The sequence below is a fragment of the Etheostoma spectabile genome, unplaced genomic scaffold (genome assembly GCF_008692095.1).
Source record: "Etheostoma spectabile isolate EspeVRDwgs_2016 unplaced genomic scaffold, UIUC_Espe_1.0 scaffold00002117, whole genome shotgun sequence".
Taxonomy (NCBI): Eukaryota; Metazoa; Chordata; class Actinopteri; order Perciformes; family Percidae; genus Etheostoma; species Etheostoma spectabile.
Window position 1 is genome coordinate 7,470 of NW_022602855.1, and position 15,892 is coordinate 23,361.

General features: G+C 42.2%; 1 protein-coding gene and 2 non-coding genes across 3 annotated transcripts; 2 read left to right on the top strand and 1 right to left on the bottom strand.

Annotated features, from left to right (window-relative positions):
* On the top strand, nucleotides 1-83 carry trnas-uga (transfer RNA serine (anticodon UGA)). Its single transcript has one exon. It is a non-coding gene; the product is annotated as a tRNA-Ser (tRNA).
* A 7,175-nt stretch (nucleotides 84-7,258) lies between these two features.
* Nucleotides 7,259-8,128, bottom strand: LOC116675669 (protein ALP1-like). The gene is made up of 2 exons (XM_032507294.1): nucleotides 8,048-8,128; nucleotides 7,259-7,890 (listed from the first exon to the last, which is right to left on the bottom strand). Exon 2 carries the CDS (start codon nucleotides 7,853-7,855, stop codon nucleotides 7,259-7,261), a length of 597 nt encoding a protein of 198 aa, XP_032363185.1. The 5' UTR covers nucleotides 7,856-7,890; nucleotides 8,048-8,128.
* Nucleotides 8,129-10,612: 2,484 nt separating this feature from the next.
* On the top strand, nucleotides 10,613-10,685 carry trnak-cuu (transfer RNA lysine (anticodon CUU)). The gene has a single exon. It is a non-coding gene; the product is annotated as a tRNA-Lys (tRNA).
* Nucleotides 10,686-15,892: the final 5,207 nt, after the last annotated feature.

The following is a 15,892-nucleotide window of genomic DNA, read 5'->3' on the forward strand; positions in this document are numbered from 1 at the left end:
GTTGTTGTGGCCGAGTGGTTAAGGCGATGGACTTGAAATCCATTGGGGTCTCCCCCTCGTAGGTTCGAATCCTGCCAACAACGAGAGGTGCTCTTTAATTGTGGTCACACATCTCATTATGGCAGATGTGCCTTCATGGACAATATAATATCAAATAGTTACTGGAAGCCACTGATGCATCTCTACTTTCTACTCCTTACATTTTTACAAAATTGGCTTGTTACTTTAGTTTTGTACTAAAGGTTGTCTATCAGGTGTAATTGTGAGTCCATGTCGGAGAATAGCGCGGACACCCGCCTCACGCCGCGAGCAGGCGCGCACGGCACACGGAGACAAAAGTGAAAAAAAAAGAAAAAGAAAAAGAGACTAGCTGTCTGGAGGATAACCAGCTGAGATTGTGTGCGTCTTTGAGAACTGTAAGTCATATAACTGATGATGTCAGTTCATTTAAGCCTGTTGTTGTATTGGTCTGTAGTTCTGGTACATTTAAAAGTTAGCTTGTCTGTGTTCTTCTCCTGTTACCTAGGTTACACCTGGCTGATGATTCGATATAATGGCGATTGTTGAACATCCTTGCTCATTATGATAATGTAATTAATAGTGGGTTCATTGTTATATTTACTAGCATATATGATTCCTTGTTATTTATTTATTTCTTACCACACACACAGCCATAGCAGAGCTACCCCCCCCCCCCATGTTTATCCTGATGCTTGATTGTAATAAAGCATCAACAGAGAGAAGTTGTATCCGTCTGTGTTTTAACAGACACACCTGGGGCCAAATTGGAAACCAGAATCAGCTTTAAATCCAGTCCTAATCTAGTCCTCAATAAATTTTAAATAATTTCACTGGAGTTAGTTATTATTTTTTGCATCATCAATACCAAAATGAATCTAATTGAATGGCAATATTCACGGAATTCTCACAAAATCACAACTGAATTCATATCTTGATACTTGCGTGAGAATCTTATTAACCTGGAGTCCCAGTCTCTGTCACAATAAATAGGCTATATGTTTATATATGTTTTAGGCCTATTGGCAGACAGCCATTTTAAAATGTAGGCAATGGCATATAAAGAATAAAGAGTCTTTTCTCCATGTCCACTGTAGTTTCTCAGCGTGCTCTCTAGTAACATCTGTCTGGTCCAGGTAGCTTTGTCATTGATAAGGCTACTTTTACTTTTATATTTTAAGTAAATTGCTAAGTCTGTACTTTGGTACTTTTACTTTTATATTTTAAGTATATTGCTAAGCCTTTACTTTGTTACTTTTTTACTTGAGCTAAGAAGTTAAATCAGTACTTATACTTTTACCAGAGTATTATTAACACAATTCTCTCTACTTCTACTTGAGCAGGGGAAGTGAGTACTTTTAGCATCTCTGGATGTTAACACGTAACTTCATCCGTCTTTGCTGTTGCATTGCAATAACAAATAACTATGTTTGTGTAAAGTAATCGACAGGCTTTATGTCCGTGTTGAGTAGGGAGGGAAATGTAATGCATACTCCTACGTTTATCTTCTTCTAATATTTATCATGGAGGAGGAAGTGATATAGCGCCCTATTAAACAAAAAGTGAGAAAAACAGCAGTGAGAGAAACAAATCAAGGGACTGAAGAGCAGGAAGAGGGAGAGCCAGAGGAGTTTGGGGAGTTTGGAGAGAGGGCGTGTGATGAAAAGGAGGGCTCTGACACAGAGAGGGATATTCCAGAGGGTGAGGAAGATGAAGAAGAGGGTGAGGAGGAGGAAGAAGAGAGTGAGGAGAAAGAAAACATAAATGGGACAGAGGGAGGAACAGCCAGAGGGACAGCAAGTGGATCCATGTGGATCAAGTACTGCACCATCAGGTTTGTGATGAAGAAGGTTCTTACTATTTTCAAAGCAGTGCAATTACAATTTCATTGTAGGTCTGCTGTGTGTCCTTAAAATGGGGCTTTCTGCTGTAAAATTCTTTTTTTTGTGTCAGTATGGCTCTGTTTCTTTTTTTTCTTGGCCTACATTTTGAAATGCATGCAGGTACACATGCATACAGTGGTACTATAACAGATTGCCACCCTGGTGACTTTCTTCCATGTCTCCATGAACGCCCATATATTTGGGCTGACAGTTGAGAAACCTTCCCTTGTTAACTATGACATGGATGACTGAGAACCTACTATATCATGACATGTTTAATTTACTATATTATAATTTTTGAGACAGGTCCTACAAAGTATTTGTTGGATCAGTCAGGTTGGCCGAGCGGTCCAAGGCGCTGCGTTCAGGTCGCAGTCTCCACTGGAGGCGTGGGTTCAAATCCCACTTCTGACATCTACTGTTTTTCTGAGACATGATATTGGGAATAAAGCAGTTCTATGTATTTAAGAGGACATGAATGTGCGCAAGAAGCTCAATGGCCACTACAGGGTTTGTGGGCATCTTTATTGTCAACAGATGTAAAGTTACCATGTGTTTGTACACAGTAGACATATCTACTGCTGTCTTCACTGTCTGTGGCAAGTCCTTTAAAACCTGTTCTTGACTTGCTTTTTCCCACATCCTCTGAACGCTTAGCTAACTAACTGACTTAAATTGGCCAATAATTGTTGTGATTGTTGTGTGCCTTTAATATCACACATGTGGATATTATGAAAGAAACTGCCTAGCAAACCCTTGCAACACTTTGAAAGGTTCCATGGTGTAATGGTTAGCACTCTGCACTGTAAATCAAGCGATTTAAGTTCAAATCTCAATAGAACCTGTTTTTATGCCACAGTATAGGTGAAAAAGATCAACCTTTCAACTTTTCACATCTAGTTTAAAGTAAGCTAACAGGTTTAATGTCCTTGGTCATTTAGACTGTAAACAGTATGTTGGTGGGGGCATGTTGAGGAGTCACCTGGTTGTTAATGTAATCGGAAGGAGCTCCAAATTTGACAGTATTGACTGGAAGTGATAAGCTTTGAGTAACATGGGGGATACACACTTTGCATTCAGTCTCGTAATCACCACAAAAATTAGGGATCACTGAAATTTGAACTTGTGTTGCTGCAGTCAGAGTATACGGTGCTCATCCTGAATGGGTCAGTATAGTTCATCAGAATTGCTTGTTGAATGGTCTATTAGCTTTGGAACCCCCCTTTCCCCACAGCTTTCAATTGTCAGATATGGGTGGGGGAGTGGACTCTGTGTCCAACCCTTTCTGTGTAAAAAAAAACAACTAAAGAAGTCTCTTGGATGAGATTCAAAACTTAGATTAATGCATATACACATATACTTTCTTTTATATTACTGTATATACACATCAACTTTCTATTTGATTCATCATCACAATTCATCATGACATCAACTTTCTTTTTAATAAATGCATAAACACATCAACTTTCTTTTTCATTAAAAGGACATAACAGCTGCTACTTAGCAGTTCCCAGTAAATTACTACTTCCCAGTCCCAACCCTCGCGGTAATTCTCACTTGGTGTGCCGCTTTCCAAATCCAAGGCCTCACCTATTCCCCCATTGTCACAGGGCCAATATTTTGTCCTTGCTGTTTTTCTGCCAATCAAAAGTGCAAATCTTGCTACACTTTTGTATGGCTTTATCTTGTCAAGTATTATAACAACGTTTTGATACCAGGAACCCAACGAGGTTTCACAGATCATTCAGTTTTTGCAACAACTTCTGGCGGTAAAATCTGCCAGCCATGTCTCTTCAGGTCCGTTGACAGTTTGGGCAACGGGCAGCTCCACGTGCATCGTTAATTATTTTACAATTCAGTATGCCAAATTTAAAGTGCTTCCCTCTAGACCAGTGATTTTCAACCTTTTTTGAGCCACGGCACATTTTTTACACTTACAAAATTCTGGGGCATACCACCAACCAAAATGACACTCTAACACAATACATACAATACATATAGTTAATAATATAGTTTCTAAATGTATTTATACTCACTTAGTGTGAAACCTGGGCCTGTTTCGATGAACACAAAATGGATATCCTGGTAAGAATGGTAGAAAGACACACACAAAGCTCTTCCTCAACACCTCTCAGTCTCTCTCTGTTTTTCGTTTTTATCGCAGTCAAGCTTGAGAAGCTCAGCTCACATAGATATGTGGTTGAAAACGGGAGCAATGTCAAAATAGCTTAGTTGGCCAGAATGGGGAACTCCTTGGCAACAGATAACCAAAAACTGTCCAAAGGAAGATCAGCAAAGTTTAGCTTTAAACCACGATCTTGTTTCAGTTCAATGAGTTCCTCTTGCTCCTTTAAAGTCATGTCCTCTCTAAAACACATCTCATATGTCTTGGGAGTCACACTGTGAAGAAATAATCATCATAACTTATACAGATGATGAAATACATACACTTTTTCAAAGAAAGTCCAGACGCTTTTGCCCTCATGACATTTACTTATAATAATGACATATGTATTGATATTACACCCACAGCAACGCTACACAAACATTTGTGTGTCTAAAACAGTTCTCCTATATGCGAAAATAAACATAATAAGGCAAGGCAAGGCAAGGCAGCTTTATTTGTATAGCACATTTCAGCAACAAGGCAATTCAAAGTGCTTTACACAAAATCAGTTAAACAGATAAAACACAAGTAAAAACAGTTAAAAATCACAAGCATTAAAAACCGGTAAAACACATGAATAGACAGTTAAAAACAAAGAGAAACATAAAACACAAGAATAAAATTTACAGTGCAGCATAAGAAATTTAAAGAAATGATTAGTCATTTAAAGAAAGGCAGCATCAAATAGAAAGGTCTTCAGCCTTGATTTAAAAGAACTGAGAGTAGCAGCGGATCTACAGGGCTGTGTCTCAAATCGCGCACTTCTGTACTAAATACTAACTATTTGAGTACATAGTGCGTTCACATTGTCGAAGTGCGTCAAATGCAGTGCACTTAAAATACCCGGATGGTGCACTCAAAACGTCCAGACAGTTGAGTGTAGATCGCTGGACACTTTCCACACTCAACGGTCGCCATCTTGGCTACGTAGCGGAAGGGGCGGAGCAAAAAACTGTTGCACAACTTTCGATAATGACGGCCGAAGAAGCGATGGACAACCCCACGGAGCAATACAAATGTAAGTTGAAATGTTATAGCTATACTAATGACATTTAAGCCACCTGTATATGTATATTAGTTTTATGTTACACTTGAGGATTATTTTTCATCGCGAATTATAATGTTTATTGGTACCGTAATTTGACGTGCTAGCAAACTAATATTAGCTAGATAACAGCGGCACAGTTTAAGCATACATGGCAAATTATTTATAAGCTAACGTTACATGTGTTCTGGTAAATCGTTTGTGTTAAACTATCGTCCCACTGTAGACGATTTCAGCGTTAGATGTATGATCTTGTAAATATAGCTACATACAACTGCAAGCGTTAGCAGTAACGTTACAGTACGTTAATTAATGGATGATAACAGTGGTGTTTCTGCCCTGATCGGATTTATGTCATCGTTAGGGACAGACGAGGACACGAGGTCCCTCATTCAGTGGAGGACGGAGAACGCCTCCAGCTTCACAGGGAAGCGGAATGCAGCCCTGAATGGATACGAGTAAGTAAATGTATATCATATCTTGCTGTCGTTATACATTGATCTATGGACCTATATTTTACATTGCTAGCTACATAAAATTTGTATTTTTGTTAGGGCTTACATTGAAAGTCGAGGGCTGCAGGCAAGGGTTACCCCCGTTTTCCTAAAAAAAAAGTGGGAAAACCTTAAACAAAAATACAAGGTTGGTTAACTGTTACACTCATTGTGAATCAGGCCCAATATTGGGAACATTGAATTTTAGGAAAAAATATGTAGTTGACGTTTGATCTTAAACTGGAGTGTTTTCCGTTGTCCATAGGATCTGAAGTGCCCCAGAACTGGGGTCAGCACTGAGGGGGGCGAGGCAACCGCTGCGTCCTGGAAGTGGTATACTGTGATGGATGAGGCAATTGGGGGCAGGCCGTCAGTTACACCGCCTGTCCTCATTGCCTCATCTTGCCAGGACGTGGCGGCTGTCGAGCCCCCCTCAGTGGTGACCCCAGAGCGGGACCTAGCCACGGCTTCTGCGGCATCCACTCCGAAACGGAGGAGGGTGGATGTTGCACAGGCCCTCAAAGACCTCCAAGAAAAGGAGGAGATTTTTGAGAGAGACATGCAGAAAATGGAGGCACAGGCAAGAGAGAGAGAGGAGAGGTGGCATCAGGAAGCAGTGGAGAGAGAGGAAGCAAGAGATGAGAGAGAGGAGAGGCGACACCGGGAGGCAGTGGAGAGAGAGAAAGCAAGAGATGAGAGAGAGGAGAGGCGACACCGGGAGGCAGTGGAGAGAGAAGAACGGCATTTCAGAGAAATAAGGGAGAGGGATGATAGGAGAGAAAGGGAGGTGAGGGAGAGAGAGGAGAGAAGAGACAGGGAGGTAGGCATGAGGGAGGAGCGTTTTTTGTCTGTGCTCGAAAAACTTCTGAATAAATAAATAAGTATGTGATCTGTCATTACTGTTGCTGATTAGTGATCTGTTATATGTACAGTAGGTAGGCAGCTGAATAGTATTGATGTCAGCCACGGTACACAATCTACTTTATCACATGGGGAAATACTAACAATGAAACTTACATACACTACAGCAAATCCTTTATCACTACATTTATACTAAATAATGAAAACACATGCATTTGGATTGCTTAAATGTGATTTTTTTTTTAACAGATTACATTACACAAATGAACAGCAGCAGAAATATATATTTACAATAATCAACAAATACAACAACAGCAGAACAACAATACATTTACTATAATCATGAACTACAAATACAACAGCAGAACAACAATACATTTACTATAATCATGAACTACAAATACAACAGCAGAACAACAATACATTTACAATAATTACATCAAAGCATAATTATGGTCAGGCACCAGGCACATCATGGCCATCCTTTGCCTGTCTTCAGCTCCACAGATGGCGCCTTGAAGAGCTGGCTGTGGGTGGTCCTCTGCTTCTCCCTCCGCATCAGCTTCTGGTTCCAACAGGTCCCCATTGGTCAGGCAGATGTTGTGGAGGACTGTGCAGCAGGCAATGACCTCCGGGACATAGAGGACATCCACTTCCAGTGCCTTCAAAAATATCGACCTCCATCTGGTCTTCAGAATACCAAAGGCCCTCTCAACAACACACCTTGCTCTTGAAAGGTGAGCGTTGAAGCGGACCTGGAGGTTATTGTGGACAGGCTGCCTAAAGGGCGTCATGAGGGCGATGGTTGCCTGAGGCAGGGGTAGCCACCGTCCCCGATGAGGCAGAAACCAGGAGGAGGGTACCGGTGCTGGTAGTACAGGGGGCTGTGCTTTAAAACCCTCGCGTCATGAGCCGACCCGGGGAAGCCAACAAACACATCAATGAACTTTGCTGTGTGGTCACACACAGCCTGAAGTTGAACTGAATAAAAAATCTTTCTGTTCAGGTAACAGGCTGCGTCCTCTGCTGGGGGGGTCACACGGACGTGGCAGCCGTCGATGCTGCCCACAACCCTGTGGAAGGCCGCTGACCCGGCCAACCTAGCAAAGCCTGCTCCTATTTCAGGCAAGTCGTCTTCTGTTGGAAGTCGAACGACCTTGGGGAGGACAGAGAGGATTTTTCGGCTTGTCTTATGGACAACACGATGCACCGTGGCCCGGGGCATGGCAAAGGCCCTGGCTACCACACGGTAGGAGCTAGCACTGGCGAGCCAAAACAGGAAGACCAGGGCCTCAATGGCAGGTCCCCAGCCATGGTCACACGCTGTGCCGAGGATGGCCATCAAACCGTGGAAAGATCTTCTCGAGAGTCTGAAGTCCACCCTCATGTCGCTCTCCCCGTCAAAATACAGTGCCAGCAATGGCACTGTATTGTTCACCTGACAATACTGCCTGGGGTTTGGTGCCTGTAGAAGTAACACCTTCTTTTAAAATAAAAACTTTACAGAATGTGTTAAATGTTGTGTTCTTTACCGTTGCGTTTTGCTTGACTTTAGCAAGTATTCATGAAATGAACAATGAATAAAACAATGGGATCTATTTAAATGTCTATTGGGTTGCCGCTGCTTGTACTGTAGTATTGTCACTGTAATTATTAGATTAATAAGTCATTTATCAAGCTAAAACAAACAAAATTCACTAGTTCCACCTTCTGAAATGTGAAATCCACACGTGGAAATATCTGTCATACAGCAGCTCAAAGCAAATACATCAGTACAACAAGTAGAAAAAATGGAAATAGTTATGATTATAATTGTAATAAATCAAACATTTATACAAACACCCATATATAAACATATTCTTTAACTTAACATTATATGTCAGTTTTAGAAACATAGAATTACTCCACTTTTGCTGAAAGAAGTCATACAGGCTAGTTTGGGGTATTTCTAATATTTTTTTAACAGCAAAACTATGAACATCAACATACCGGCATGTTTTCCGTTAAAAGGAGGCGGATGATACGACGGCGGCGTCGCAATCCTCTCATCCTCGCGAAAAAAAGAGGGCAGATACAGGCAATAAACACAATCAAATTCATCTTCATGAACAATGCAGAAATGTATTTTTCGCGGGTGACAATAGGTGGCGGGAATGCTCAGTTTGTGTGGAAATAACTATTTCACAGAAGAAGAAGGAGGAGGAGGGTGGAGCTGTGATCGTCAGTTCCGGTAAGTACATCAGTGAAGTGCGCGATTTGAGACAACACTCAACAGTCAAATTTTACGCACTATGCAAGTAAGTACGTAGTGTACAAAGTGCACTTCAGTTAGTGCACTAAGGGAAGTGCGCGATTTGAGACACAGCCCAGGTTTCTGGGAGTTTATTCCAGATATGAGGAGCATAGAAACTGAAAGCTGCTTCACCCTGTTTAGTTCTGACTCTGGGGACAGAAAGCAGACCTGTCCCAGATGACCTGAGAGGTCTGGGTGGTTCATAGTGTAGTAGCAGATCAGCAATATATTTTGGACCTAAACCGTTAAGTGATTTATAAACTAGCAAGAGTACTTATAAACATTATAACTCATACAAAGCACATACTATTTACATTTATTCAAATAAGGCCCAAATACATCCCAAATCTCAAACCAGTGGGGCCATTTTCCTCTATAAACGGTATGTATCTATCTTGTTCGGCTATACCATCTTTGATTGCATACTAGACTAGTGTGACCATAGTGTGACTGGGAAGATTGACCTATTTAGGACTCCATACTCTTTGGGTGACGTTGTCTCCCATATATGGGCATATTACTTCCTTTTCTTCCGTAAACAGAGGGCAGAACGGAGCCGGGAGCTAGTGGCATAAATAAGCAAAAACGCGATGAATTATGGACATAAAGTGGTTTGGATTTAATGCTCAACGACCCCGAAAAAGGCTGGAAGTTCCAAGCTGGATAGAAAATCACCTGTAGAGGTTAGAAAGACCCGGAAGAGACCTCTGTAACAGCTAACTTGTTAGCTTTTAGCTGCAACTTTTGGTAAGTTTCTATCTTTTATGGTTATTAAATGATTAAGCTATGAATCAGAGGTGCTGTTTTTGCTTGTAGGCGAGTCTCTCGGGTTCAGAGGGTTGGCCATTTAGACTGTAAACAGTATGTTGGTCACCTGGTTGTTAATGTAATAGGAAGGAGCTCGAAATTTGACAGTATTGACTGGAAGTGATAGGCTTTGAGTTACATGGGGGATACACACTTTGCATTCAGTCTTGTAATCACCACACAAATTAGGGATCACTGAAATTTGAACTTGTGTTTTCGAGGACAATTTACTTTGCCATCTTTTGACACAAATGTTTCCTCATCCTCCTCTTTCCCCTCTTCTTCACTACCCTCTACTTCTTCTTTTTGTTCTTCTTCTTCGTCGTCTTCTCCTACTTGTACTTCTTTGTCTTCGTCTTCTTCTTCTTCTTCTTCGTCCCTTGCATGTCCACCCTCTTCTTCTTCTTCTTCTTCTTCTACTTCTTCTTCTTCTTGTCCTTCTTCGTCTTGAACTTAAACATCCACTTGGCCTTGGCCATCATCTTTGTCGTCGTCGTCGTATGACGACAACAAGAAGACAAATGTGTCTAAAGTGTATATTGTGTGTGTGTGTGTGTGTGTGTGTGTAATAAAAATAATTAGTAGGCTAATGTCAAGCCTTTAGTTTTCTTTTTTTAACCTCCCTTTCCACTCGCCTTTGCCTTTCCTGTTTTTACTACAACTACAAGCCACTGGCCAGAATCTCAGGGACTCAAAGGCAGGACGATGGGAGGGTAGCAGAACTAATACGACCGATTGAGTGTACCACGGGTCCCTGGGACCCGAAGGACAATGTCAAGGGTCCCCGTGTCCTGAAGGACAATGCCACGGGTCCTTGGGATCCGCAAGGCCAATGCCACGGGTCCTATGGACCCAAAGGACAATGTCATGGGTCCCGGGGACCCAAAGGACCACGTCAAGGGTCCTTGGGACACAAAGGACAATGCTACGGCTCCCTGGAACCCAAAGTACAACGCCACGGGTCCCGGGGACTCGGAGGACAACACTATGGGTAAAACTGCACGGGTCCCCAGGACCCGAAGGACAACAAAAGGGTTAAGAAGCGCCTGGCTAGCTCAGTCGGTAGAGCATGAGACTCTTAATTTCAGGGTCGTGGGTTCGAGCCCCACGTTGGGCGGTGGTGTTTTAAGGAGTGGGAATCCCTGAGTTCTGTACCGTATCAGGTGGCTGTATTGGGGAAGATCGTCTGTCAATCGCAAGATTAGCAGTTCCATCCCAGTGTAAAAATCCCTGTAATTTACCAGACTAAAATGTGCCTGCATTCTACGATCATGGCCTGTGCTGACCTCCTGTTCCTCAGATCAAACTATAGTCTGGTGATAATGCATGTTCAAATTCTAAAACTTCAACCTATTGTTCTAGAAGTGCAGCTTAACATTCTAGAACTGCAGCTTAAAAGAAAGATGATGTGTATTTTCATTAATTCAAAATAAAGTTGATGTGTATATGCATTAATCCAAAATAAAGTTGATGTGTATATGCATTAATCCAAAATAAAGTTAATCAAAAAGAAAGTTGATGTGTATATGCATTAGTAAGTAGACCTTGTGGCGTGTATGTGTGTGTCTGTGTGTGTTGTGGGGCTGCTAAATGTCAAGGGCTGGGAGGAGATGGATGCAGAACAAAGTGGTAGTACACTGTGTGTGTGAGTGAGAGAGAGAGACAAATATAAAAAGCTTCAAGTAGACTCTAATAATATAATCATATTGTTTCTTCCACTTATTAAAATATCTGACTTTATTGCCACTATCTGTTTCTGCTTCTTTTTGATTTTGATTTGAGCACTAAGCACCTCTCTCCTCCTTCTCTCCATCTGCATGCAATCTCATCCCATTAATGCATGTTACTAACTCAACTTCTTCCCTTTCCTGGAGTCTTGTGCTCTCTCAACCCCGTAGTCTTGAGACCGGGGTCCGGTTCTTGGCCAATGCAGTTTTCCTTTACATCTTTTCGTAATTAGCTTTTTTTGCTGACATTTGTGAAAACATAATGTGGCCATGCGGACTGATTGTTTTCACTGGTGCAATTTTGACCCAATCAAGCATTGGTGGTTCAGTGGTAGAATTCTTGTCTGCCGCGTGGGTGACCTGGGTCCGATTCCCAGCCAATGAACTTTTCCTTCACTACTATTTGGAATTAACCCCTGCACAAAAGGGGCATGTTTGTGTGAAGGCAAACAACTTATTTCTGGTCGACTAGATTTCAGTCATGCATGTTAGCTCCATTTTGTTTGTTGGTGCACTAGGCACCCCAAGAGACTGGGATCCGGGGTTGCTTGAAGACGGCTAAAATTACCTTTTTGCTGACACTTGTGAAAACATAATGTTGCCATGCAGACTGATTTTTTTCAGCGGTGCAGTTTAATGTGCGTCAAGCATTGGTGATTCAGTGGTAGAATTCTCGTCTGCCACGCGGGAGACCTGGGTCTGATTCCCGGCCAATGCAGGTTTCCTTTAGTACTATTCTGAATTAGCCCTTGCACTTAAGGGGAATGTTTGTGTGAAGGCAAACAGCAAATTTCTGGTGATGTTAACTTCTAGATTTCAGTCATGCATGTTAGCTCCGTTTTGGTTGTTGGTGCAATAGGCAGCCCAAGAGACTGTCATCCGTGTTTGATGGAAGATGGATTAAATTACCTTTATGCTGACAATTGTGAAACCGTACTGTGGCCATGCAGACTGACTTTTTTCAGTGGGGGAATGTATACCGCGTCAAGCATTGGTGGTTCAGTGGTAGAATTCTTGCCTGCCACGTGGGAGACCTGGGTCCGATTCCCGGCTAATGCAGCTTTCCTTTACTACTATTCGGAATTAGCCCCTTCACAAAAGGGGAATGTTTGTGTGAAGGCAAACAGCTCATTTCTGGTGATATTAACTTCTAGATTTCATTCATGCATGTTAGCTCCATTTTGATTGTTGGTGCACTAGGCGCCCAAGAGTCTGTGATCCGTGTTTGATGGAAGATGGATAAAATTACCTTTTTGCTGACACTTGTGAAAACATAATGTGGCCATGCAGACTGATTTTTTTCAGAGGTGCAATTCAAAGCATGTCAAATGTTGGAGGTTCAGTTGTAGAATTCTCACCTGCCACGCGGGAGACAGGACAAAATTCCCGGCCAATGCAGGGGCCTGTTGCACAAAAGCAGAATAAAGATATACAGGATAAGTGAAAAAGCGCAGCTTGACTTAGTGTGATCTGCTCATCGCGGCTTAATCGGTTGCACGTTTGCCGAGCCAGGATGAACAGGTGAAGCTATGTCAATCCAGGTGTAGATAGCTGGGATGAGTGCACGTTCACGGCTTTCTCAAATAGACCATGGGATCGATCACAGATTTACCGATGAAGAATTGAGAAGACGCATGCGCCATATGTTTCACCCAATGAGCAGCAGCTTCTAATGGAAAGTAACGAGGAGGGGAAGAATATATAATATGCAAAAAGGGAAATACGGCTCAAACGGAGAGAAAAAGCCCAACATAGTGGACCCGATTGAATGTGTATGGTTGTAAAAATATCTTCTTAGCCTATAGTCACTCCACATTTTTACAAAGTTGTAGGCTACACTGTGTTTTAATAGCTTACCATGTAAAGCACTATATAAATAAAATGGATTATTATTTAGCCTTTGCCTTAAAAGTGAGCAGAGGGAATTAATGTTCCTTGGGAAATGGACCCTAGGGACTCTAGGCTTAATTTCAAACCCTTATTCACAACATGAGAACATGTTTTACAACCATATGCACAAATCTCTATAAGCTGTGTCTAATACTAAATATCTTTATACAATTAATGTTCATACCGAACAATCAGAATGGGCCAAAAACTAGAAAAAGAAGTAAGTGACTTCAATATGTGCTGTGTGCATATATGTAAAACAATGTGTATGTTTTTTTTTTCTTCTTCTGACAAGTCACAGCATTAAAATAAAAAGATTAAGAAGCATTGTGGTGTTCCCGGTGTGATGAATGTAAACTACACTATATACAGTACGTATATAGGCCACGTCATTGGTCCAGGGATGTGAGACTAATTGAGAAGGTTATGAAACCAATGTAAGCTATAATAAAACATTAGGCCTACATATTACGGAGTAACACAAACTGTCCTTTATTAGAGAAGGACAAGCAACAAAATGAAATCATGAATGTATTGGTCTCTGACCAGTCTGCCATTAATATCATCTTGGAATATCGCTACATTAATATCGTCACACTTAATCTCCGGAGCGCGTCCTGTATAAACCTGAAGCTGAGACCACGGACGCTGCGCTGCTCATCTCTACTTTTACAGAGAGAGTGGACACTGACACAACTCGCAAGTCTGCTGGCAGGCAATAGCCACCGGCCACCGGCCACCGGGCACCAGGCACCGGGCAGCAGCCACCGGGCAGCGGGCAGCAGCCACCGGGCAGCGGGCAGCGGCGGCCACCGGCCACCGGGCAGCGGCCGCACGCCAGGCAGCCTCGACATAGTACCGTCCCACCGGGAAAAGTCCCACTCCGCATCAGGGTGCCAGTGCAACCATTCCTAACATCTAAACAGCTGTAGGGTTTAAATCAAACTCGCGAAAACAAAAGTGACAAGTAGGCTAATGCATGTTAATAAAAATAAAGCAGAGCACATGCAGAAGACAACGCAATAACTGTTAAACACGTTTATTTCGGATCAGAGCTGCAGCTGATTTGACACATGAGACTCCAGGATTAATCTTAGCCTGGTTGTTAGCCTGCTCTGGACCAGGCTAGCCGCAAAGAATAAATCTCCATGGTTACTTGGCTGGGCTTGATTCAATCTGGTTTCGTGCAACCGAGTCCAAGCTAAATTCATCCAGGATAACTTGAATATCCCGGCTTGATGCCTTATCCTAGTTTCGTGCAACAGGCCCCTGGTTGTTAATGTAATTGGAAGGAGCTCCAAATTTGACAGTATTGACTGGAAGTGATAGGCTTTGAGTTACATGGGGATACACACTTTGCATTCAGTCTCGTAATCACCATAAAAATTAGGGATCACTGAAATTTGAATTTGTGTTTGCTGCAGTCAAAGTATACAGTGCTCATCCTGAATGGGCCAGGATAGTGCATCAGAATTGCTTGTTGAATGGTCTATTAACTTTGGAACCCCTCTTTCCCCACAGCTTTCAACTGTCAGACATGGGTGGGGGAGTGGGCACTGTGTCAAACCCTTTCTGTGTAAAAAACAACTAAAGAAGTCTCTTGGATAAGAGACAAAACTTCTGCGGAGGACCTTTTACCAAGTCCAATGTCCCTTGGCCCAGTTGTGCACTTTTGGGGTAATAGCATGGATCAAGAACCAAAACGGACACATCTGGACTCATTGTGGGAATTGTACGGCAATATATGACACATTTAGACCATGAAGACAGTTATCAGTTTATTTCCCATCTGGCAGGTTTATTTGTGGATTCAGTTGGACATTTTGAAGATAATTGCACAATGTTGACCCAATTGTCAGTCTATTTCCCATCTGGCAGGGACATTTCTGGATTCAGGTGGACATTGTGGACAGAAACATTGGTGGATCTTGATTCCCACCATAGGATTTGGTTTGTATTGCACATTCCCTTCACATCCCATGCAATTTATTGCCAATGTCAAGCACATTGCCACACTGGTGACTTTCTTCCATGTCTCCATGTCTCCATATATTTGGGCTGACAGTTGAGAAACCCTCCCTTGTTAACTATGACATGGATGACTGAGAACCTACTATATCATGACATGTTTCATTCACTATATTATAATTTTTGAGACAGGTCCTACTGAACATTTGTTGGATCAGTCAGGATGGCCGAGCGGTCCAAGGCGCTGCGTTCAGGTTGCAGTCTCCACTGGAGGCGTGAGTTCAAATCCCACTTCTGACAACTAGTGTTTTCATCTGGAACTAATGTCTGAGTTTGATATTTTTTTACACAGAAAGGTTTGGACACAGTGCATGTGTTGTCAACACATGTAAAGTTACTGACTGTGATTTAACTGAGGGATTCGGTGAAAGTTATCTTTTGTTTTGTAAAACTTTGGGTTGTGTACAAAACAGGAGAAAAGGGTTCTTTGTTGCATCCAGGTTGTTATGTATAACAGATAAAAAGCGCAAATTGACATCATTCCATCCAGTACGGGCAAGATGGGGTTGACAGATAGATTTTAAAATCCACACAAATAAACAGTCAACATAGCTGTTTGCAGGATTTCCGTAAAATTTACGGAGATTAAACTGGGCCGTATAGTGGAGACAGGTCCTACTGATCAGCTGTTGGATCAGTCAGGATGGCCGGGCAGTCCAAGGCGCTGCCTTCGGGTCTC

Coding starts and splice junctions, on each gene's coding strand:
- LOC116675669 (XM_032507294.1), bottom strand. CDS start 7,855: ATGAGGGTGGACTTCAGACTCTCGAGAAGATCTTTCCACGGTTTGATG.